The 26586-nt window shown below is 40.1% G+C and overlaps 1 protein-coding gene across 11 annotated transcripts in view; it reads left to right on the top strand.

Annotated features, from left to right (window-relative positions):
* The window catches only part of PRDM15 (PR/SET domain 15), an 80363-nt gene that overhangs the window by 1778 nt on the left and 51999 nt on the right, over positions 1 to 26586 (top strand). For all 11 annotated transcript variants that reach the window (XM_034423956.3, XM_034423958.3, XM_087895180.1 and 8 more), the window contains exons 2-3: positions 7043 to 7079; positions 11958 to 12051. In XM_034423956.3, the coding sequence (XP_034279847.1) occupies positions 7052 to 7079; positions 11958 to 12051 (122 nt within the window). In that variant the 5' untranslated portion in view covers positions 7043 to 7051. The remainder of the gene's footprint in view (positions 1 to 7042; positions 7080 to 11957; positions 12052 to 26586) is intronic.

Here is a 26586-nt window from a genome sequence, read left to right as displayed (position 1 = left end):
TTTATTTCTGTCTCATTTCTAAAGTACTAATTGCTAAAATCTCATCTAATTACTATTCTGTAAAATAACTAAATTAGAACTTGGAACAAAATTTGTTAACTTGATTTACTTCCAGGTAAGTGAGTATAGTTTTAATTTTCTTTCTTCTACTCAGTTGCACTGATACATTCCACCTACTGGACTCTTGGTATTGGTTATAAATGGGATGACATTTTTATCACTGAAGCAATATTGTCAAACGTGTATTGCATTTTCTTCAATATAAATGGGTAACACAATTTTAGTAACTATCTCTGGAGCCAGTAGGGGTCAGTTGTGTCACATTCATACAAGCAACCAAGGACTACATTTTAAAGGCATTGTTCAGGCTTGAAATTAAGGCAATCTTAAATACTGGAAGAGAGTACTGTAAGACATGAAGTGGATTTGGGACAGGAATCAATTCAAGTATGAATTCATATGTTAATCTGTCATCTCTCACCCATACTTCATCTTATTTTTAATATAAATGAATTAATGATTGGGCAAATAGTTTTATAGTATATGTTTATCTTTTAAATCCTGCATTGTTTAGAGTTGATGTTAAATAGTTCAGATGGCCATCCTTGTCCTCAACAATCATTTATGACATAATTATATGACTCTTCTGATTGTATTTTTATATTTATTAGATTTTTATCTCACTTATCCTGAAGAATAATATACCACTGAACAGAATATGAACTATTTTCACCGACTGAAGGGCTGGCCTCTGACTGGGTATGTCCGGACGGGATGACTGAGGCAGGTCTTGAGAGCGTTATCTGGGAGGAGTTCGATCCTGTGGCTCCCGAGGACATGGACAGGATCCTGGGACAGCTGAACGCGACCACATGTTTATTGGACCCGTGTCCCTCCTGGTTGGTACTGGCTTCCCGGGAGGTTACACGAGGCTGGCTCCAGAGGATTGTTAACGCTTCTCTGAGTGAGGGAGTCCTACTGGCCGCTTTGAAAGAAGTGGTGGTGAGGCCCCTCCTCAAGAAGCCCTCTCTGGATCCGGCTGTTTTGGCTAACTATCGTCCAGTCTCCAATCTTCGCTTCGTTGCAAAGGTTGTTGAGAGTGTGGTGGCTCAGCAGCTTCCTCGGTACCTGGATGAAGCTGTCTATCTAGACCCGCTCCAGTCCGGCTTCCGGCCTGGGCACAGCACGGAAATGGCATTGGTCGCGTTGGTGGATGATCTCTGGAGGGCTCGGGATAGGGATTGCTCCTCTATCCTGGTCCTATTAGATCTCTCAGCGGCTTTTGATACCATTGACCATGGTATCATGTTGCACCGGTTGGAGGGACTGGGGGTGAGGGGCACCGTTCTGCGGTGGTTCCCTCCTACCTCTCTGACCGGTTTCGGGGTAGAGTTCCATCAGTACGCTGACGACACCCAGCTGTACATCTCCACCCCAGGCCACCCCAACGATGCCCTTGAAGTGATGTCCCAGTGCCTGGAGGCCGTGCGGGCCTGGATGAGGAGAAACAGGCTCCGACTCAACCCTTCCAAGACCGAGTGGCTGTGGCTTCCGGCGTCCCGATATAGCCAGCTGGTGCCATCGCTGGCTATTGGGAGCGAATCACTCGCCCCCACGGAGAGAGCTCGCAACTTGGGTGTCCTCCTGGATGCATGGCTGTCTTTAGAAGACCATTTGATGGCTGTGGCCAGGGGGGCTTTTTATCAGGTTCGCCTGATATGCCAGTTGCGCCCCTTTCTAGATCGGGACTCCCTACGCATGGTCACTCAGGCACTCGTCACCTCCCGCCTGGACTACTGCAACGCTCTCTACATGGGGCTCCCCCTGGGGTGCACCCGGAGGCTCCAGCTGGTCCAGAATGCGGCCGCGCGGGGGATTATGGGAACGACGGGGCGCTCCCATGTGACACATCTCCTGCGCGAGCTGCACTAGCTCCCGGTGGTCTTCCGGGTGCGCTTCAAGGTGTTGGTGACCAGCTTTAAAGCACTCCATGGCTTAGGGCCGGGGTATTTACGAGACCGCCTTCTGCCACCAATAGCCTCCCACCGGCCAGTACGCTTGCACAGAGTGGGCCTCCTCAGGGTGCCGTCCGCCAAACAGTGTCGGCTGGCGACCCCCAGGGGGAGAGCCTTCTCTGTGGCGGCACCTGCCCTCTGGAACAACCTCCCCCCAGAGATATGTACAATATCAGACCTCCGGATTTTTCGTCTGGCCCTGAAAACTTATTTATTTCAATAGCCGGGCTGGCTTGATCCCACAGTTTTGGGTTAAGTTTTAATTGATTTTAAATTGGGTTTGTTTTAAATTGTGGCCAAAAATATTTAATTATTTTAAACTGTTTTTAAATTTTGTATGTCTTGTTTTTTATTTTGGCTGTTCACCACCCTGAGTCCTATTGGAGAAGGGCGGTATACAAATTGAAACAAATAAATGTTATTTCTTCAGCTGGTGTCATTATTCATATATATGTATATTATTTTTAAACAACAGCATTGCAGTGACTATAATTACTTTTTATAGTGAATTGGAATTTTGCCTTTTGTCTCTGAAAATAGTATTTTAAATGATAATAGAGAACCATTTTATTCATAGGGACATAAGGGTTTAGGATTTTTTTACAGATATCCTATATCTCAGGATAAAATATATTAATCTTGTTTTTGACATTTTGTTGGTGTATGACTTTATAAGATTGAATAGTAATTTCTTTCCCCTTCATTCTCACAATGTCTGCTATGAAATAAGCAGAGCAATTTTGATCCGTTGCTTACCTCTCTTCCAAAGCTTATAGCAAAGTAAGAATTAAGGAGGTTTGTTTTGAAACTGCAGTTCAACATTCTTTTTGCAATTCTACTGGATGAAGCCTCCGATACAGTTAACTCTATCATTGGAGTCTGAGATTTATTCCTGAGTATTCATGTATCATGGTTTTATGCCACTCAGAGAATGTTTATCTGACTATACAACTAACTTTTAAAACTGTAAGAATTAAATAAGTCCTCATAGGTCTCACCCCCTCCATGTCCTTTTTCCAGTGAAAGCACATCATGATTGCCAATATATAAAACAGTATATATAAAACAGTAAAAGAATATACCTGTCATCCTAATATTAATAAGCAAGCTTCACTGAATTCAGTGATTTTTTTTCAGTTGAGGTGTGTATAGGATTGCACTATGAAAGTTCTAAAAATTAGGCAATACAACTATACATATGTTTTTTCAGAAAAAAATGCTCAGAGTTGTATTCATAATACTATAAAACATGCCTGGGAATCAGCCCTGCTGAAATAATAGAATCCTGTAGAGGTTTATAGTTTAAAAGAAAAAGAAAACCATGTAAACCATGCACTGGAAGGAAGGTAATATTCTTTGTTTTACAATTAGATCCTAGATGCTTAAATCTCATAGAACCAATGTTCTTTTGTTAGGGATTAAAATGGCTTCTGTTTTGCAGAATTGTTACTGGTGGATATAATCCCCCCCCCCCCAAGCTAAATAGATTCTTGAGGTTTCATCCAGCCAAACTAAATCTTTGGACAGAAATGGTAGGAAGTAGTGTATTTTTGTAACACATACAAAGAAGATTCAGGAAAGAGATTGACTACTGTCCCATTGTTTGACTATATTATGTAACTCATCTTCCAATGATAATTCTACAGTAAGCTATCAAACTGGAATAAAGGTAGGCAAAATTTAAGCATTATAGCAAAAACATAGAATTTTACATCAAAAAAGTATTTAAAGAAGCTCACATTTATTTCTAAAAGTAAATGAAACGTGGAACTGTTCCTTTTTGCAAAGCTGTATTTGTTTGAAAAGTGTGGTATGTTTAAAGTGCTGAACTAGGAGGTGGTGGAGACCCATGTTGCAGTCCACTCTCAGCTACAGAAGCTCACTGGGCAACATTGAATGAGTCACTCTTTGTTAACCAAACCTATCTCAGTTGAGTGGTGTACTGTATATATTGCCTTGAGCTCTTGTACAAAAGGTGGTATATAAATCTAATAAACAAGAAACAATTTGTTAATAAGCACTAGAGTTTTATGATTTATTCCTTCTCTTTATTTTATGTGGGGTCTTGGTGCTCTCTGAACCTGGTTGTTTTCTTAGTGCTAATAGCACTGGTGACGTTACCTAGTTTCGGTAATGAAACATCTGCAAGAAAACAAATCAAGCTGAGAAAGCACTCCCTCATTTCAACCCAGAGTGACAAATATTCTCCTTTATTTTTATTTTCTGCATTAAATCATTTTTCTTCGTATGAGTTTTTTTTTTTTTAAATGTACATTTTATGTTTTGTGAAAGGACTGGATTGCACACTTTGAATTGACCTGCATTCTAAAATAATGGCTTATTGACAGGATGCAAATTTCTATCTATCTGGTGATTGCACCACTTTTAGCCACTTGTCTGCTAAATAAATCTGGAAGGGTTTTTTGGTCACTTTAGGGATAGGTGTGGTTCATGGAGTATCCTTTTGTTGCAGCAGAGATAGACGTTACACCCAAGGCTTTGTTTTACACAATATTGTGAAATATACTGCCTTTAAAAAAATAATAATAATAACATGGTTTTAAATGTTATGAAATGTGGTTTTGGAAATGTTCTTGAAAGCTTATGGGGCAGAGAGGGTGCGTTTTTCAGCCAGGTTCCCCGTTATTGACTTTTCCCTATGCAAGAATATATTTCTCAGGAGGATTACCAAATGTTACTACTTTTTCCAAAGTGAAAAGATTCTTCTCTAAATCTCTGTAAGGTTGTCAAATTTGACCTTTTTTTTCATGTGAATCTTTTTTGTAGTATCCTTATAGCAACGTTTTTCAACCTTGTCAACTTGAAGAGGTATGGACTTTAACTTCCAGAATTAAAGTTGCTGGCAGGGGAATTCTGGGAGTTGAAGTCTACACCTCTTCAAGTTGACAAGGTTGAGAAACACTGCCTTACGGTCTTTTTGAGAGGTATGCAGGTAGACATACAGTAACAAAATTGGGAAAGGAGTCCAGCAAGGCTATATACTGCCACCCTGCCTGTTTAACTTATATGCAGAGCACATCATGAGAAAGGCGGGGCTAGATGAATCAAAAGTTGGAATTAAGATTGCCAGGAGAAATATCAACAACCTCAGATATGCATATGATATCACTGTAATGACAGAAAGCCATTTGATGCGGATGAAGAAGGAGAGTACAAAAGTTGGCTTGAAACTCAACATTAAGAAAACTAAACTAAAACTCTCCTGGCAAATAGATGGGGAAGAAATGGAGATAGTGACAGATTTTATTTTCCTGGGCTCCAAGATCACCGCAGATGGGGACTGCAGCCAAGAAATTAAAAGACATTTGCTCCTGGAGAGGAAAGCTATGACAAATTTAGATAGCTTACTAAAAAGCAGAGTCATCACTCTGCCAACAAAAGTGCTTATAGGCAAGGCTATGGTTTTCCCAGTTGCAATGTATGGCTGTGAAAGTTGGACCATAAGAAAGACTGAGCACTAAAGAATTGAGGCCTTTGAACAATGGTACTGAAGAAGACTCCAGCGAGTCCCTTGGACTGCAAAGCGATCAAACCGATCATTCCTATAGGAGATTAACCCTGACTGCTCTTTAGAAGGCCAGATCCTGAAGATGAAACTCAAATACTTTGGCCACCTAATGAGAAGGAAGGGCTCACTGGAGAAGAGCCTAATGCTGGGAAAGATTGAGGGCAAAAGAAGAAGGGGGCCTAGAGAATGAAGTGGCTGGATGGAGTCACTGAAGCAGTAGGTGTGAGCTTAAACTCCAGAGGATGGTAGAGGACAGGAAGGCCTGGAGGAATGTTGTCCATGGGGTTGTGATGGGTCGGACACGACTTCGCAACTAACAAAAACAACAATAATCCTAGTCCATAGCTAAAGCAACTCTTTTTTAAGTGTTTCAGTTTTAAAGTAATATTTTCCCTCTTCTTCAAACACAGCTTTTATCAATCCAGCACACTTCATCAACAATGTGATCAGGCCAAGTATTAGTTGAGCTGCTTTTCTCCACTTTAGGCTACTCTGGATACACATTCTCCCTTTTAGTTACTGGGCGCTATTTTGCCATTCTTACCATTGCCACCATTACCATTTTGGGTTTAGGCTGCAGAAAAGAAGATTGGACACCTTGTTCCATGCAGTCGTCCATGCCTGTTAGTTTGACTGGCAGATCTCAGTTATAGAGCAGGAGCATGGGTTGAAGTGGAGGAAGTGCTCGTGATGGTCACAATCTCTTCTCTGTACACATGAAGCAAAATGTTGTTTCTGAACATGGACTGAGAACTTAAAGAGTGCTAAATCTGAATCTAAAAATAATCTAGTGACATTCCTTATCCCTTACTTTTTCTCCAAGGCATTATTACTCAATAATTAGGAGAACAAATGTCAGCATACTTTTCTGTCAGTTCAAGAATTGGTAGATTGCATCACAAATGCTTAGAAATCTTGGGAGTCAAGAAAAGTCCTTGGAAGACATTAGAAGTCTGAAATTTACATTGCTCTTTATTCATTCATTCATTTCTTTACTTGTTTATTTTATTAAATTTATATGCCATTGTTAAGCAATTTGTATATCCATGAGGAATTTTATAATATTGACCATATCACAACATATTCCTTGTGTGTCTAATCACACTTGACCAAATAAAGCATTCAATTCAATTCAAGATGTGATTTTTAACTAACATGGGTAAAATGGCTGGTAAGTCACATATGGAACTGAGTTTTGTATAATGGACAAAAAATAACGTAAGCATTGGTACATTGGTATACCTAGTGATATACATATATTTTTCTTTCTGGAAACGGTATTTCTTTTGGAATTCTTAGTAATTCAGACAGTCCTTAATATAAACCTATAGATAATAAAAAATCAGATCAGAGATAGTATATCATTGCAGATACTTCATTTTACTCATGGTGTACATTGTTTTTAAGGCAGGAAAATTAGTGAGCTTTAAGATAACTTAGTTTTATGGAAGACATTCTAATGATCTGATTGATATTTCTGTCCTTTTGGTTTTGGCAGATACCAGAAATGGCTGAAGAAGGTGGTGACTTTATATGTAAGTGCTCAAGAAGGAAGAATAAATCATTGCTATGACTTTTTGTGCTGTTAAAACTGAATGTGTCATTTTCTTCTTCTATATTAGTCATTTAATAGAGTAAATGTAAGGAAGGATACTGGGAGTCCTCGACTTTACAAACATATGACCATTGTACATTCGTTTAGTGACCATTCAAAGATACAATGGCACTGAAAAAAGTGACTTATGACCATTTTTCATATGACTGTTGCAGCATCCCATAATCAAATTTGAGAGTAATCAAAATTCAGATGCTTGGCAATTGCTTCATATTTATGACAGTTGCAGGGCCCAAGGTCATGTGATCACCTTTTTAAACCTTCTGACAAACAAATTCAATGGTGAAGCCAGATTCATTTGACAACCGTGTTACTAAGTTAACAACAGCAGTGATTCACTTAACAACTGTGGCAAGAAAGATTGTAAAATGAGGCAAAACTCACTTAACAACTATCATACTTAGCATCATAAATTTTGGGCTCAGTTATGGCCATAAGTCAAGGACTACCTGTTCTCTGTGACAATAAAACAACAATTTTAACTCATTGCCTTTGTATTGTACTATTAATGCTATTTTACACAGGTGCTAGTTTACTTTTTTGGTAGCTACTTTTTCTTCCATGTAGACAAATGAAAGACTCAGCTCTGTTTAATTGGATGGCCTCACTTCTTTCAGCATTATTTTTATTCAGTATTTTTGTTCTTGAAAGCAGAATGCAGGGTGGTGGAAGGAATGCTATCGTGCTATTAGCTCCTTTGAATGTGATATTGTGTCTCCGGTTTCTCTCATTCCCATACAGTAGTTATTTAAATAGTTCTATGTTGTAAACAGAGCCCTTGTCCCCAAATAGCTTTCAAAAGAGAAATTTAATGAAAGTGAGGTCTCTTACATTCAGTGCATTCAGAAATGTTCAGACCCTCCATAATTCTCAGATGGAAGAAGTTTGGCACAACCAGGACTCTTGCAGGAGTTGGTCACCCAGTCAAACTGAGCAATTGGGGGAGAAGGTCCTTAGTAAGAGAGGTGACCAAGAACCTGATGGTCACTCTGACTGAACTCCAAAGAGTTGAGATGGGATAGAGTTCCAGAAGGACAACCACTAATGCCGCCCTCCACTGATCTGGGTTTTATGGCAGAGTGGCTAGATAGAAGCCTCTCCTCAGTGCAAAACACATTATAGTCCATTTGGAGTTTGCCAAAAAGCACCTGAAGGGCTCTCAGACTGTGAGGAATAAGATTCTTTGGTCTTATCAAACCAAGATTGAACTGTTTGGCTTCAATTCTAAACATTATATCTGGAGAAACCAGGCACTGCTCATCACCTGCCCAATATCATCCCAACAGTGAAGAATGATGGTGGTAGCATCATACCATGGGGTGTTTTTCAGCAGCAGGGACTGAAAACTGGGCAGGGTTGAGGGAAAGCTGAATGTACAGGGATATCCTCAATGAAAAGATGTTCCACAGTGCTCAGGACCTCAGACTGGACAGAAGGATCACTTTCCAACATGACAACAATTCTAAGCACACAGCCAAGATAACACAGGAGTGGCTTAGGGACAATTCTGTGAATGTCCTAGAGTGGCCCAGCCAGAGCCCTGACTTGAACCCTATTGAACATCTCTAGAGGGATATGAAAATGGCTGTCCACCGTCGGTCACCATCCAACCTAACTGAGCTTGAGAGGATTTGCAAGGAAGAATGGCAGAAAATCCCCCAATCCAGGTGTGCAAAGCTTGTTGCTTCATACCCAAAAAGACTCAAGGCTGTAATTGCTGCCAAATGTCAGGTGCTTCAACAAAGTACTGAGTGAAGGGTCTGAATACTTAAGCCAATGTGATATTTCAGTTTTTATCTTTTTAATAAATTTAAAGAAATTTCTAAAATTCTGTTTTCACTTTGTCATTATGGGGTAATGAGTGTAGATTAATGAGGAAAAAAATTAATTTCAACAACTGTAGAATCAGAATGCAGCATAACGCACAGGTGATTATGGGGGCGACATGGCGCTCCCATGTAACATCTCCCCTGCGCGAGCTGCTCTGGCTTCCGGTGGTCTTCCGAGTGCACTTCAAGGTTTTGGTTCTCACCTTTAAAGCGCTCCATGGCTTAGGGCCTGGATATCTACAAGACCACCTTCTTCCACCGATAACCTCCCACCGGCCAATACGCTCCCACAGAGAGGGTCTCCTCAGGGTGCTGTCGATCAAGCAATGTCGACTGGAGACCCCCAGGGGGAGAGCCTTTTCTGTGGGGGCACCCGCCCTCTGGAACGAACTACCCCCAGGGATACGACTGATCCCGGACCTCCGTACTTTCCGCTGGGCTTTGAAGACTTTCTTGTTTCAGCAAGCCGGGCTGGCTTAAGATTTTAATTGTTTAATTTTATGGGTAAGGGGTTTTAAAATTAGGAAGCCAAATTGATTTAATTATTTTTTAAATTATTTTAATTTTCATATTGTATGTATTTTAACCTTGGCTGTTCACCGCCCTGAGTCCTTTGGGAGAAGGGCGGTATAAAAATTTAATAAATAAATAAATAAATAAATAAATAAATAAATAAATAAATAAATAAATAAATAAATAAATAAATAAATAAATAAATAAATAAATAAATAATAAAATAACAAAATTGACAAAAGTGAAGGGTCTGAATACTTTCTGAATTCACTGTATGTCTTATGCACATACTTAACATAAAATGTGATTAGGTTACATACACACACACATACACACACACACAGCATTAGCAATAGCACTTAGACTTATATACTGCTTCATAGTGCTTTACAGCCATCTCTAAGCAATTTACAGAGTCAGCATATTGCCCCCAACAATCTGGATCCTCATTTTACTGACTTCAAAAGGATAGAAGGCTGAGTCAACCTTGAGCTGGTGAGAATCAAACTTCTGGCAGTCGGTAGAATTAGCCTGCAATACTGCATTCTAATCACTGCACTATCACAGTTCATAAAAGAATATTAAAGATAAAGTGAGGTTGAGGATGTGTGCCAGAGACAGGTATTTGTTGTGAAGATTAGAGCTTTTCCATAGCATGCATTTGATATAAAAGGTAAAGGTATCCCTTTCTAGTCGTAGGAAGTGGTGCTAATCTCCATTTCTTAGCTAAGGGAGTCAGCATTGTTCGAAGACCTTTCTGTGGCTAGCATGACTATATGCTGAGGCGCACAGAATGCATTTGGTATATGCAGATCTTTCCAGTTCTTTGAAAAACTTGAATCATTTTGGATAATTTTATCTGCTGTGGGAGTTTGTTGTATGCATTAGGGGTGTTAATTTGTAACAAATGACATAGCGATTACCTAAGGCTCCAAACAGCCTTTTTCAACTACTCTTATACTTTACTGTAAGCATGTGATTTGCTGATTTTTAATACAGCTTCAAAACTATATTGAGCTTCATGGATTGTCGAAGGCATAAAGGATCATGCTACAGTAGTCATCGTTTAGTGAGCACATTTGAGACTGGCCACTCGGTCATTAAGTGAAGCAGTTGTATAGTGAAACTGCAATTGTGCCTACAATTTCATTTCAGCTTTCCTTTGCTTTACAGACCTCTGTGAAAGTTGTAAATATGAGGATTGGTCACAAAGTTACTTTTTTATCACCATCGTAACAGCGAACAGTCATTAAATGAAACAGTTGCTAAACAAGGACAACTTGTACACTATTCATTTATTGATTCTGTATTACTGATACTAATGTCAATAGCACTTAGACCTATATACCACCCTGTAGTGCTTTACAGCCCTCTCTGAGCAGTTTACAGCATATTGCCCCTAACAGTCTGGGTCCTCATTTTACCGACCTCAGAAGGATGGAAAACTGAGTCAGCTTTGATAGGTAGAATGCTTATTTAAAAAGAATTTCAACAGCTGGCAAAACTTATTTCAGAAGTTTGCATTTTATCAGCAAGGTAAATAGATATACATGAGACATAATTCATAAATGACAAGACTCTGGGATATACTATTAGGGAGCAGAACTGCCAAAAGCACAACAATGCAAGTCTGGAAAAAAAAAAACATTTCATAATACATATCTTTGATTCAACTGCTAAGCCAAGGTTAACGTCTACTTTGCTAGGCTGCAGTGGTAGTTTTGTTTTGCCTACTCACTTAGTTGTCCTTTAATTGTTTCAATAGTGATAATGAAAAATGTCATAGGTTATAAATATAAAGTAATGTATTTGTGTTGCAAGATTGTAACATTGGGAATAATGCATGGTATTGTTTCCAAATTTTGGTGTGGCAGTTGGGTTGGCAGACATCGCTGCCTCTCCTTATAACAAAATTTCTAAAAGTATCATACAAACAGCTAGCCTGCGATTCCAGCAAAAAGGGGAAACATGCAAAGTCAAATTGATAGATCTGTGAGTAGAGCTGTCCTAAGGAATTCATCCTTGTCTTTGTGATTTTCATGTATATCCCAGAATCCATTCTTTTTAACAAGATTCCTGACTAGGATTTTTGCCAGCCCAGATTCACACACCTGAATTTTGATGCAACCCTATTGATCTAAAATTCTGAAATTATTTTCTCATTTTAATGTAACATGTTTCTTTCCCATGCTTTAGAGTATTCTTAATAAGCTTCATTTGTTACACATTTATTGGAAATGTATTTTTATATGTGATATAGAAATGGTTTATAAATTCAGTATAATTTCACCTAGTGCCTCATTGAAATCAGTTGAAATATGGTTGTTATATTTTTGCTATTAAATGGGCTATTTTAAACTATTAAATGCCACAATTGTTTGAAATAAAGACTTGAAATATTCAATATAGCTACTTGCCAATATGTGAGCAAAGGATACTTTTCTTGTCTCTTCCAGGGTGTGAAGATTGCAATCAGTATCATGATTCAGAATGTCCAGAGCTGGGTCCTGTGGTGACAGTCAAAGACTCTTTTGTGTTAAGTAGAGCAAGGTAACTTTTATAATATTGCATTTTTGAAGTAACCTATTTGGCAACATTTCAAAAGAGAAGGCTCTTTGTGAACTTGCATTTTGCTTTAGGTGTTGCATTTTAAATGGCAAATGTTCTAGGTCTTATGTTGATTTTATCTAATTCTAAATGTCAACTGAAATGAGCGAGCGTGTAGTGATTAAAGAATTGGAAAAGAAGAAACACATGTATAAGGCTACCTTCAGTCATCAAAATGTATAAGGCTACCTTCGGTGATCAAAATTCATTGAGCGGCTTTGGGCCAGCCACTTTCTTTTCAGCCTAGAGTTCCTGAAGGAAAGGTAAGATGGAAACTAATATATAGTCATCATGATCATCATCTGTGCCTTCAGGTTAGCCTCTGGAGTTTTTGAATATCAAAAAGCCAGTAATGGTGTATGAACTACTCAATTTCAGCTAAGTGGAAATTCATGACCTTTTCATAGGGTTAGAGAAGTATCCCAATCTGACGGCCTCCAAATGTGTTGTAGGCTACAGAACACAGCATATAGTATTCTTGAAGTTGTACTTCCTTATTTCAGAAGGTTATCAGGATAGGGATGTTGCATTCATTCTGGTGGGCTTCTCATGATTAGTCCAGATTAGGAAAAACACAAGGACAGGTGTTTCTCGGGATGAGAGAGCCCAGAGCTGACTCCGTCACCCTCTTTTATTATACCAGGGTATAGGGCATATCAGAAGGCATGATTACAGCTATACATTCTCATATTACATCCGTGATACAAAGGATTTTCTCCATATCTGGACATAACTTTCACATCCTACCATATTACAGTAAATCACGTGAATTCTAGGAAAGCGATACTAAAGGTAAAACAAAACTTAACTCTGTCATGTTATCATATTTGGCTTTGTTCCCAGCATCCCATCACCTGCCAACAAAGAGGCCCCGTTCTGCAAGGAGATGTCTCTATGTTCTACAAGGAGATGTCTCTTCTTATGCAGGCACAGCCTATGTTATTAACAAAGAGAGAACGACTAGGGCCCTTCAGAGAGTATCCATATGAACCCGCTTTTCATAGTCAGATTATTTCGGTGCTAAGCTCCATACACGTGTCCAACCAGTTAAACTGGTCTATACATGTACTATGGCCACTGCATTCCCACATTTCCTCTGTTTTTGTTTTTTGCAACAGGGTTCAGCTGTGTTGTTACTATGATGTTCTCTTTATGCCTGGGAAACATACCTATCATCATAGCAAACAAAGCAGGAATATATTGAACACTACAATATACAGAAATAAGCAAAGCAATAATCATGAGTACAGTAGACAATATGTTCTTCAGCCATCTGGTTTCTGCAAATGTTTTTAGCTCACCCATCCTTTTATTACGGTGAACAAAGTTAGTGGAAAAGTGGCCAGGAGATGTCAAATGAGGTAGGCCATCATGTTTCTGAGTTGTATTCCAGTTATACATTTCCACAAATCGCTCACACAAATTGTAAATCCATCCGGTTTCAGGCACCCAAGAAAACCACATGTCAGGAGTTTGTAACCTCTGAGTTATCTTGGAAGCCCTATCTTGCAAGTCCCGAGCACCTTCTCTGACCACACCTGATTTGTTCCTCCAGTTCCAGAAGGGCTTTGGTTTCACTTATCAGGACGTCCTTCCTATTGGAGGGAATAAAACCTTTGCACATTTGCAGAAGGGAGGGGAGACATTGGATGCAGCAACAAAGCAAAACAAGCAGTACAATTATAGGTACAATAGTTGGCATAATTGATTTCAACCAAGAACCATCCGGGAACCATGACCAAAGAGCAGTCCAGATGTCAATGGCGCCAGATCCATTGGATGATAAGGGATTGTTTTTTGATCAAGTTTTCCATATGTTCTATGGTATGAGTGATGTTATACTGATAATCAGATACATAATATCTAAGGCATATCGGTTTTGTAAGACTACCTCCCCGATTTCAGCCAGTTCTTTGTTCATCAGCTTCAGCACCTTGATAGTCTCATTGAACATATGTACTGTCCAGTTATTTAATAAATGAAGATCCCGATAGTTCATTGCCGCCCGAGATTGGGCAAGATGTCTCTGGATATCTGAGTTTTTAATGAGCCACCCAGTGTCAGTGGTGGGTGTGGTTTGAGAAATAGGAGTAGTGGAGTTTGTCCGATTAGCAGCTATTTGAATGTCTTTTATTACTGTCCCATCATGATTGAATATAATTCCAGAATCCGTGATATATAATGTCCTTTATGCAATTGTTACAGAGGCCCATTGTTCTTATTCACTCCCCCCTCAGCTGGAAATGTCAATATGGGAACTTTAGGTGTTGGAGTAGACTTAGGTAGAAAGTAAGGAGCTTGTGCATAGACAATGCGTTTTTGACGGGAGCGTACTTGCCTTACATGGTCACTTGAGAGTCCCAAAGCTAACAATGTCCAAGGTCATAAACAAATCATAGTCACTTATACGTGTGAAACAAAATTACTAGCAAAATTAGAAAAACAATTCTACTAACATTAGTATGTGTAAGAAAGTGTTAAAATGTATATGTACAATGTGAAGGTAGTTTCCTCCTGAATGAATCTTCCGCTGTGCTCAGGGGACTAGCTTCCGGTGTAGTCCTGCAAAGCTGATGGTCACCACCGTGCGTTAAGAGTCTGTTGCCAGGAGGACTCAGCAAGGCTGTTTTCTCCTTAAATCTCAGCACCAGGGGTTTCTCCTTCTTTTTGTTGTAAATGAAATGGTCTTACGTGTCATCTGGGGATCCAAATGATGCGATCATTGTCCTGGACAGCAGCATATCCATGGCCCCAGGTAATAAGGTCAGCAGGCCCTCTCCATGCAGGATCAGGTAGTTGGTGGAAATAGACCATCGGTTTTAGGGCAGCTGATGGATAAGCAGAAAAATGACGGGTCGCAGCCAATGTGGGAGGCTGTCCAGTCAGGTTAAGGAAGTTCAAAGTATATAAGCAAAGATTGAGTTTGTTTTGCATGGCTGGGAGGCCGAGGCATTTTTCCTCTTTCAATTTATAAGCCAAATTTGTGTGTGATGGACCACTTGTTACAAAAGTCTGCTAAGGCAGTACTGGTGCACGCAGGTCCATTGTCAGTTTTAAGTTCAATTGGGCGTCCCATCGATGCAGAAGGTCCGAATACAATGATTTATTACATGTTTGGTTGCTTCCCCCCTTCTTGGGAATGCCATTAATAAATCCTGAATAAATATCCAAGGAAACATGCAAATATTTCCATGGGGCAAAGGAAAGGTATTGAGTCACATCCATTTGCCAAATTTCACAAGCTTTGAGACCTCTAGGGTTTTCACCCATAGGGATAGAATGAGCTTGTTGACTACAGGTAAGACATTGTTGTATGATGGCAGTCGCTTCGGCTGCCGTGAGACCAAATTGTTTCGCTAATGCTTTTTTATTTTGATGAAAATAGGCATGACTGTCCCATGGTGTGATGGAAGATATAACCATGAGCGCAGTTGCAGCTTTGTCATTTCCCTCTTCCAATCTCTGTCTCCGCTACCTACAATATCTATAACCTTCCAATAAACAAATCTCCTTATAACACTAAACATTCAAGTCCTTCTCCCACTGCCATTCTGACTTCCCAGCCAGCTCAAATCTGTGCAAACCAACTTTTCTCTTAAACAATTCAACTCCTTCTCTGCACCAATATCTGATCGTCCTTCTAAATCTCCTTGTAAACAAGCATACTTCCAAAAGTCAACTTTCTGCTTTCCTTCACTAACTCTCTCTTACATTCCCTGTAACACTGGGTTCTTTGCATACCAGTCTTTATACAAAATAGCACAATTATCTATTCACAGCCTACAATATCCAGTCAATCCTAAAAATTTCCTCAACTCTTCAGGTGTTATCTTCTTCCATTAATTAAATGTCCTATGTATTTTATCTCTCTGTCTACATATTGTAATTTGTAACTCATCTCTGTGATAATTCCTAAAAATGGCAGCAGTTTATGCTGCTGACAAACAAACAAATAAACAACAGACAAACAAAGAACAAACATGCCATCTGTTAAGTTTGCAAAATGCACGCAGACATAAAAACATAAAAGTAAGAAAAACAGCTTCAAAAATAAACAAACAATCTAAATGAGATACTTTGAGTCAATACTCTGAAATAGAATTGGGTATGAAAGTATTTGAAACGTCAAAAATTTCCAGAAGGAAAAAGAAGATATTGCATTCTGAGCCAAGACAGTGCTCTGCAAAGGCAGGTATCAGATATCACCCTTTCACTCCCGCCTTTCTCTGGCTGGTTCTCTGAGAGAAAAAAAATTGTTAAAGTAACAAAGAAACCGTAGCCCCCCGCCTCTTTTGTGCCTCTCATCTTCCCAGGGAAAAAAAAAGGAGGGGGTGAGGGAAAGGAAATTTTTTTTTTAAAACAGACCAAGCCTCCCTTCTCCTCGGAAGGCAGGGAGAGAAAAGAAAAAAGGTGCTTATACACAAAATTACATTTCATGTAATCCAATACACACCCATTCACATCTGTACTGCAATCAGACCTTTTGAATAATACGTCCTTCATGCAAATCAGTCATTCAAATTATTTCAATGAACTAATTTATCCCCAAAACAGTGAAAAACACAGGCAGGAGTCATAATCACAAAAGGTGACATGGGCCCATAACCACTGTCCGGTTTTCCACAGTTTCAAGTTCAAACCCAGTCAATTTTTGCTGGCCAGCCAAAAATATCATAATTAAAATTATTTCAACCACATACAATTCCACACACTATCATTATAGATGCACATCGACAAAATATTTTAAACAGAAATCAAGTTGTTTCAGCCTGTCAAACATACTGAGAGTCATAGATCAGATTAAAAGCTTGTTGAGAAAAAGTGTGAAAGCTAAGATAGTCGCAGACAATTAGTGTAAGATTCTTTCCAGATGTCGTCATGAGTATCCTTGTAAGCAATGGCTCCTCTGGAGAAAGTCATTAAGCAAGTAAACCTAGGATCTTTAGGCAAATGATATGAAATACAGCTTACATAGTCAGTTAGAGCACACTGAAGAGATGAATTATTCTGAAGATAAAAGTGAAAGTCAGATTTTGAGATAGAAAGAATAATATTTATTAGATCAGTTCCATTTCTTCGACAGTCTGGCGTACGCCCCAAGGTTATAATTTCAGCAATAGCTTAAATAAAGGGTAAAACATTTTTAGATGGTAATGAGACAAATAAAGCAATGTACTTTTTGCTGTTTTAAAACAGAATTAAATCTCCTGGCTTTTTCTTTTAGTCAATAACTCAAATAATGGGCTAAGTAAATGCATAGGTAAAGAAAAATATGAGCAGTCCCAATTAATAGTACCCAGTAATTGTTGCAAATTTAACTTTGGGTAACTTTAGCCAAAGCAGAAAGAGATTGCACATAGTTTATGCCCTACATACAGATAAGAAGCGTACAGCTGTATTTTTTCTGGGGCAATGTGCACTTCATTTACACATAAATCATTTTGCATTTCAAAAGGCCAATTAGATTGTATTTTTTTGCGCTCCATTTAAAATGTCTTAATACTTTTCCTTAAGGTTTGCTGCCTGATGATAAAGCAGTGCTAACAAATTAGTTTTATACGATGTTCCTATATCCTGACACACCAGAAGAAACTTGCAAAATTGCAGCTGGTAGACACACAGAAAGCATTTCAGCAATTTATTCTATATTCCATCCCCCTTTTTTGTCTAACTGTTTCTTTAAATTCTGCTTAGTGGGGGTGTAACTGACTCCTTCAGAATGAGCTGATGTTTAATTTCATGCCGTGCGTCTGCGTGGGTGATTTAACGCGAGAGCCGCAACTTGTAGTCTCTCAACAAAGTCTGAAAAGGAACTATTAACAGTGTCCTGAAGGCTTTTTTTTTTTTTTTATGTATCATTAAACACTCTATAACTAATCTCCAGAGTGCAAAAATTTTTTCAGGGCTGGGGAGGTTTGTGGAGGCATGTTCCTATCTGCTTCCATTTTCACTTTTAAAGAGCGCTTTTCCGGTTGCCAAAAGTATTTTAGAAGGTAAATCAAATTCTTTTTTATCACGGGCAGGACTTTCCCGTTATCTTTTTTAAAACAATAATATTAGTCTTGGATATCTCACCAAGCTCTTCAGATACTGCGTCTGCTGCTTGGAAAGACCTCCCCCCCATACTCACGAAAGATTGTCGCCGTGTTTCAGGCGAAATCGGGGTGCACAGCTTCTTCCAGGCGGTGAGAACAGGGGTTCCAAGAGACGTATAGCCTCAAGGGTTATCATGTCGGGGTACTTGGCAATTCTGCCCCCATACTCACGATTTATGGGAGGGTGCTTCGTCCGCAGACGACCGGCCCTGGTTTGCAGAGGCTTCTTCCAGCCGAATGAGTATGAGGATGCCAAGAGACATATAGCCGCCAGGGTTATCACGTCGGGGTCACCAGATGTTGCATTCATTCTGGTGGGCTTCTCATGATTAGTCCAGATTAGGAAAAACACAAGGACAGGTGTTTCTCGGGATGAGAGAGCCCAGAGCTGACTCCGTCACCCTCTTTTATTATACCAGGGTATAGGGCGTATCAGAAGGCATGATTACAGCTATACATTCTCATATTACATCTGTGATACAAAGGATTTTCTCCATATCTGGACATAACTTTCACATCCTACCATATTACAGTAAATCACGTGAATTCTAGGAAAGCGATACTAAAGGTAAAACAAAACTTAACTCTGTCATGTTATCATATTTGGCTTTGTTCCCAGCATCCCATCACCTGCCAACAAAGAGGCCCCGTTCTGCAAGGAGATGTCTCTATGTTCTACAAGGAGATGTCTCTTCTTATGCAGGCACAGCCTATGTTATTAACAAAGAGAGAACGACTAGGGCCCTTCAGAGAGTATCCATATGAACCCGCTTTTCATAGTCAGATTATTTCGGTGCTAAGCTCCATACACGTGTCCAACCAGTTAAACTGGTCTATACATGTACTATGGCCACTGCATTCCCACATTTCCTCTGTTTTTGTTTTTTGCAACAGGGTTCAGCTGTGTTGTTACTATGATGTTCTCTTTATGCCTGGGAAACATACCTATCATCATAGCAAACAAAGCAGGAATATATTGAACACTACAATATACAGAAATAAGCAAAGCAATAATCATGAGTACAGTAGACAATATGTTCTTCAGCCATCTGGTTTCTGCAAATGTTTTTAGCTCACCCATCCTTTTATTACGGTGAACAAAGTTAGTGGAAAAGTGGCCAGGAGATGTCAAATGAGGTAGGCCATCATGTTTCTGAGTTGTATTCCAGTTATACATTTCCACAAATCGCTCACACAAATTGTAAATCCATCCGGTTTCAGGCACCCAAGAAAACCACATGTCAGGAGTTTGTAACCTCTGAGTTATCTTGGAAGCCCTATCTTGCAAGTCCCGAGCACCTTCTCTGACCACACCTGATTTGTTCCTCCAGTTCCAGAAGGGCTTTGGTTTCACTTATCAGGACGTCCTTCCTATTGGAGGGAATAAAACCTTTGCACATTTGCAGAAGGGAGGGGAGACATTGGATGCAGCAACAAAGCAAAACAAGCAGTACAATTATAGGTACAATAGTTGGCATAATTGATTTCAACCAAGAACCATCCGGGAACCATGACCAAAGAGCAGTCCAGATGTCAATGGCGCCAGATCCATTGGATGATAAGGGATTGTTTTTTGATCAAGTTTTCCATATGTTCTATGGTATGAGTGATGTTATACTGATAATCAGATACATAATATCTAAGGCATATCGGTTTTGTAAGACTACCTCCCCGATTTCAGCCAGTTCTTTGTTCATCAGCTTCAGCACCTTGATAGTCTCATTGAACATATGTACTGTCCAGTTATTTAATAAATGAAGATCCCGATAGTTCATTGCCGCCCGAGATTGGGCAAGATGTCTCTGGATATCTGAGTTTTTAATGAGCCACCCAGTGTCAGTGGTGGGTGTGGTTTGAGAAATAGGAGTAGTGGAGTTTGTCCGATTAGCAGCTATTTGAATGTCTTTTATTACTGTCCCATCATGATTGAATATAATTCCAGAATCCGTGATATATAATGTCCTTTATGCAATTGTTACAGAGGCCCATTGTTCTTATTCACTCCCCCCTCAGCTGGAAATGTCAATATGGGAACTTTAGGTGTTGGAGTAGACTTAGGTAGAAAGTAAGGAGCTTGTGCATAGACAATGCGTTTTTGACGGGAGCGTACTTGCCTTACATGGTCACTTGAGAGTCCCAAAGCTAACAATGTCCAAGGTCATAAACAAATCATAGTCACTTATACGTGTGAAACAAAATTACTAGCAAAATTAGAAAAACAATTCTACTAACATTAGTATGTGTAAGAAAGTGTTAAAATGTATATGTACAATGTGAAGGTAGTTTCCTCCTGAATGAATCTTCCGCTGTGCTCAGGGGACTAGCTTCCGGTGTAGTCCTGCAAAGCTGATGGTCACCACCGTGCGTTAAGAGTCTGTTGCCAGGAGGACTCAGCAAGGCTGTTTTCTCCTTAAATCTCAGCACCAGGGGTTTCTCCTTCTTTTTGTTGTAAATGAAATGGTCTTACGTGTCATCTGGGGATCCAAATGATGCGATCATTGTCCTGGACAGCAGCATATCCATGGCCCCAGGTAATAAGGTCAGCAGGCCCTCTCCATGCAGGATCAGGTAGTTGGTGGAAATAGACCATCGGTTTTAGGGCAGCTGATGGATAAGCAGAAAAATGACGGGTCGCAGCCAATGTGGGAGGCTGTCCAGTCAGGTTAAGGAAGTTCAAAGTATATAAGCAAAGATTGAGTTTGTTTTGCATGGCTGGGAGGCCGAGGCATTTTTCCTCTTTCAATTTATAAGCCAAATTTGTGTGTGATGGACCACTTGTTACAAAAGTCTGCTAAGGCAGTACTGGTGCACGCAGGTCCATTGTCAGTTTTAAGTTCAATTGGGCGTCCCATCGATGCAGAAGGTCCGAATACAATGATTTATTACATGTTTGGTTGCTTCCCCCCTTCTTGGGAATGCCATTAATAAATCCTGAATAAATATCCAAGGAAACATGCAAATATTTCCATGGGGCAAAGGAAAGGTATTGAGTCACATCCATTTGCCAAATTTCACAAGCTTTGAGACCTCTAGGGTTTTCACCCATAGGGATAGAATGAGCTTGTTGACTACAGGTAAGACATTGTTGTATGATGGCAGTCGCTTCGGCTGCCGTGAGACCAAATTGTTTCGCTAATGCTTTTTTATTTTGATGAAAATAGGCATGACTGTCCCATGGTGTGATGGAAGATATAACCATGAGCGCAGTTGCAGCTTTGTCATTTCCCTCTTCCAATCTCTGTCTCCGCTACCTACAATATCTATAACCTTCCAATAAACAAATCTCCTTATAACACTAAACATTCAAGTCCTTCTCCCACTGCCATTCTGACTTCCCAGCCAGCTCAAATCTGTGCAAACCAACTTTTCTCTTAAACAATTCAACTCCTTCTCTGCACCAATATCTGATCGTCCTTCTAAATCTCCTTGTAAACAAGCATACTTCCAAAAGTCAACTTTCTGCTTTCCTTCACTAACTCTCTCTTACATTCCCTGTAACACTGGGTTCTTTGCATACCAGTCTTTATACAAAATAGCACAATTATCTATTCACAGCCTACAATATCCAGTCAATCCTAAAAATTTCCTCAACTCTTCAGGTGTTATCTTCTTCCATTAATTAAATGTCCTATGTATTTTATCTCTCTGTCTACATATTGTAATTTGTAACTCATCTCTGTGATAATTCCTAAAAATGGCAGCAGTTTATGCTGCTGACAAACAAACAAATAAACAACAGACAAACAAAGAACAAACATGCCATCTGTTAAGTTTGCAAAATGCACGCAGACATAAAAACATAAAAGTAAGAAAAACAGCTTCAAAAATAAACAAACAATCTAAATGAGATACTTTGAGTCAATACTCTGAAATAGAATTGGGTATGAAAGTATTTGAAACGTCAAAAATTTCCAGAAGGAAAAAGAAGATATTGCATTCTGAGCCAAGACAGTGCTCTGCAAAGGCAGGTATCAGATATCACCCTTTCACTCCCGCCTTTCTCTGGCTGGTTCTCTGAGAGAAAAAAAATTGTTAAAGTAACAAAGAAACCGTAGCCCCCCGCCTCTTTTGTGCCTCTCATCTTCCCAGGGAAAAAAAAAGGAGGGGGTGAGGGAAAGGAAATTTTTTTTTTAAAACAGACCAAGCCTCCCTTCTCCTCGGAAGGCAGGGAGAGAAAAGAAAAAAGGTGCTTATACACAAAATTACATTTCATGTAATCCAATACACACCCATTCACATCTGTACTGCAATCAGACCTTTTGAATAATACGTCCTTCATGCAAATCAGTCATTCAAATTATTTCAATGAACTAATTTATCCCCAAAACAGTGAAAAACACAGGCAGGAGTCATAATCACAAAAGGTGACATGGGCCCATAACCACTGTCCGGTTTTCCACAGTTTCAAGTTCAAACCCAGTCAATTTTTGCTGGCCAGCCAAAAATATCATAATTAAAATTATTTCAACCACATACAATTCCACACACTATCATTATAGATGCACATCGACAAAATATTTTAAACAGAAATCAAGTTGTTTCAGCCTGTCAAACATACTGAGAGTCATAGATCAGATTAAAAGCTTGTTGAGAAAAAGTGTGAAAGCTAAGATAGTCGCAGACAATTAGTGTAAGATTCTTTCCAGATGTCGTCATGAGTATCCTTGTAAGCAATGGCTCCTCTGGAGAAAGTCATTAAGCAAGTAAACCTAGGATCTTTAGGCAAATGATATGAAATACAGCTTACATAGTCAGTTAGAGCACACTGAAGAGATGAATTATTCTGAAGATAAAAGTGAAAGTCAGATTTTGAGATAGAAAGAATAATATTTATTAGATCAGTTCCATTTCTTCGACAGTCTGGCGTACGCCCCAAGGTTATAATTTCAGCAATAGCTTAAATAAAGGGTAAAACATTTTTAGATGGTAATGAGACAAATAAAGCAATGTACTTTTTGCTGTTTTAAAACAGAATTAAATCTCCTGGCTTTTTCTTTTAGTCAATAACTCAAATAATGGGCTAAGTAAATGCATAGGTAAAGAAAAATATGAGCAGTCCCAATTAATAGTACCCAGTAATTGTTGCAAATTTAACTTTGGGTAACTTTAGCCAAAGCAGAAAGAGATTGCACATAGTTTATGCCCTACATACAGATAAGAAGCGTACAGCTGTATTTTTTCTGGGGCAATGTGCACTTCATTTACACATAAATCATTTTGCATTTCAAAAGGCCAATTAGATTGTATTTTTTTGCGCTCCATTTAAAATGTCTTAATACTTTTCCTTAAGGTTTGCTGCCTGATGATAAAGCAGTGCTAACAAATTAGTTTTATACGATGTTCCTATATCCTGACACACCAGAAGAAACTTGCAAAATTGCAGCTGGTAGACACACAGAAAGCATTTCAGCAATTTATTCTATATTCCATCCCCCTTTTTTGTCTAACTGTTTCTTTAAATTCTGCTTAGTGGGGGTGTAACTGACTCCTTCAGAATGAGCTGATGTTTAATTTCATGCCGTGCGTCTGCGTGGGTGATTTAACGCGAGAGCCGCAACTTGTAGTCTCTCAACAAAGTCTGAAAAGGAACTATTAACAGTGTCCTGAAGGCTTTTTTTTTTTTTTTATGTATCATTAAACACTCTATAACTAATCTCCAGAGTGCAAAAATTTTTTCAGGGCTGGGGAGGTTTGTGGAGGCATGTTCCTATCTGCTTCCATTTTCACTTTTAAAGAGCGCTTTTCCGGTTGCCAAAAGTATTTTAGAAGGTAAATCAAATTCTTTTTTATCACGGGCAGGACTTTCCCGTTATCTTTTTTAAAACAATAATATTAGTCTTGGATATCTCACCAAGCTCTTCAGATACTGCGTCTGCTGCTTGGAAAGACCTCCCCCCCATACTCACGAAAGATTGTCGCCGTGTTTCAGGCGAAATCGGGGTGCACAGCTTCTTCCAGGCGGTGAGAACAGGGGTTCCAAGAGACGTATAGCCTCAAGGGTTATCATGTCGGGGTACTTGGCAATTCTGCCCCCATACTCACGATTTATGGGAGGGTGCTTCGTCCGCAGACGACCGGCCCTGGTTTGCAGAGGCTTCTTCCAGCCGAATGAGTATGAGGATGCCAAGAGACATATAGCCGCCAGGGTTATCACGTCGGGGTCACCAGATGTTGCATTCATTCTGGTGGGCTTCTCATGATTAGTCCAGATTAGGAAAAACACAAGGACAGGTGTTTCTCGGGATGAGAGAGCCCAGAGCTGACTCCGTCACCCTCTTTTATTATACCAGGGTATAGGGCGTATCAGAAGGCATGATTACAGCTATACATTCTCATATTACATCTGTGATACAAAGGATTTTCTCCATATCTGGACATAACTTTCACATCCTACCATATTACAGTAAATCACGTGAATTCTAGGAAAGCGATACTAAAGGTAAAACAAAACTTAACTCTGTCATGTTATCATATTTGGCTTTGTTCCCAGCATCCCATCACCTGCCAACAAAGAGGCCCCGTTCTGCAAGGAGATGTCTCTATGTTCTACAAGGAGATGTCTCTTCTTATGCAGGCACAGCCTATGTTATTAACAAAGAGAGAACGACTAGGGCCCTTCAGAGAGTATCCATATGAACCCGCTTTTCATAGTCAGATTATTTCGGTGCTAAGCTCCATACACGTGTCCAACCAGTTAAACTGGTCTATACATGTACTATGGCCACTGCATTCCCACATTTCCTCTGTTTTTGTTTTTTGCAACAGGGTTCAGCTGTGTTGTTACTATGATGTTCTCTTTATGCCTGGGAAACATACCTATCATCATAGCAAACAAAGCAGGAATATATTGAACACTACAATATACAGAAATAAGCAAAGCAATAATCATGAGTACAGTAGACAATATGTTCTTCAGCCATCTGGTTTCTGCAAATGTTTTTAGCTCACCCATCCTTTTATTACGGTGAACAAAGTTAGTGGAAAAGTGGCCAGGAGATGTCAAATGAGGTAGGCCATCATGTTTCTGAGTTGTATTCCAGTTATACATTTCCACAAATCGCTCACACAAATTGTAAATCCATCCGGTTTCAGGCACCCAAGAAAACCACATGTCAGGAGTTTGTAACCTCTGAGTTATCTTGGAAGCCCTATCTTGCAAGTCCCGAGCACCTTCTCTGACCACACCTGATTTGTTCCTCCAGTTCCAGAAGGGCTTTGGTTTCACTTATCAGGACGTCCTTCCTATTGGAGGGAATAAAACCTTTGCACATTTGCAGAAGGGAGGGGAGACATTGGATGCAGCAACAAAGCAAAACAAGCAGTACAATTATAGGTACTTTATTTATTTTATTTTATTTTATATTGGATTTCTATACCGCCCTTCTCCCTAAGGACTCAGGGCGGTGTACAGCCAGATTAAAAAAAACATGCAGAACAAATATTAAAAACAATTAAAAGATATATAAATTTGGCCCAATTAAAACTCATTTACCAATTAAAAACGTTTAAAACATTTAAAAACAGTTAAAAATTTCATCTTAAGCCAGCCCGGCTTGTTTAAATAAATGGGTTTTAAGGGCGCGACGGAAGGCACTGAGGTCTTGGATTCTCCTTATCTCTGGGGGGAGCTGATTCCAGAGGGTGGGTGCCCCCACAGAGAAGGCCCTCCCCCTGGGGGTCACCAGCCTGCATTGTTTGGCTGATGGCACCCCGAGGAGGCCCTCTCTGTGGGAGCGCACGGGTCGCTGGGAGGTCGTCGGTAGCAGCAGGCGGTCTCGCAGATAGCTAGGCCCTATGCCATGGAGCGCTTTAAAGGTGATAACCAACACCTTGAAGCGCACCCGGAAGACAACTGGGAGCCAGTGCAGCTCGCGCAGGAGCGGTGTTACATGGGAGCGCCATGCTGCTCCCGTCACTACCCGCGCTGCTGCGTTCTGGACCAGCTGGAGCCTCCGGGTGCTCCTCAAGGGGAGCCCCATGTAGAGAGCGTTGCAGTAGTCAAGGCGAGAGGTGACGAGGGCATGAGTGACTGTGCACAGGGAATCCCGATCAAGAAAGGGCCGCAACTGGCGAATCAGGCGAACCTGACAAAAGGTCCCCCTGGTTACAGCCGTCAGATGTTCCTCCAAGGACAGCTGCATATCCAGGAGGACTCCCAGATTGCGAGCCCTCTCTGTGGGGGCCAATGACTCGCCCCCAATAGTCAGTGATGGAGTCAACTGACTATATCGGGATGCCGGGAGCCACAGCCACTCAGTCTTGGAAGGGTTGAGCTTGAGCCTGTTCCTCCCCATCCAGACCCGTACAGCCTCCAGGCACTGGGACATCACTTCAAGGGCATCGTTGGGGTGGCCTGGGGTGGAGATGTACAGCTGGGTGTCAT

Source organism: Pantherophis guttatus, chromosome 5 (assembly GCF_059756535.1).
Source record: "Pantherophis guttatus breed Tessera chromosome 5, ASM5975653v1, whole genome shotgun sequence".
In the NCBI taxonomy this organism is placed as follows: Eukaryota; Metazoa; Chordata; class Lepidosauria; order Squamata; family Colubridae; genus Pantherophis; species Pantherophis guttatus.
The sequence above is the reverse complement of the archived record's forward strand: the minus strand, read 5'-3'. Positions and strand labels throughout refer to the sequence as shown.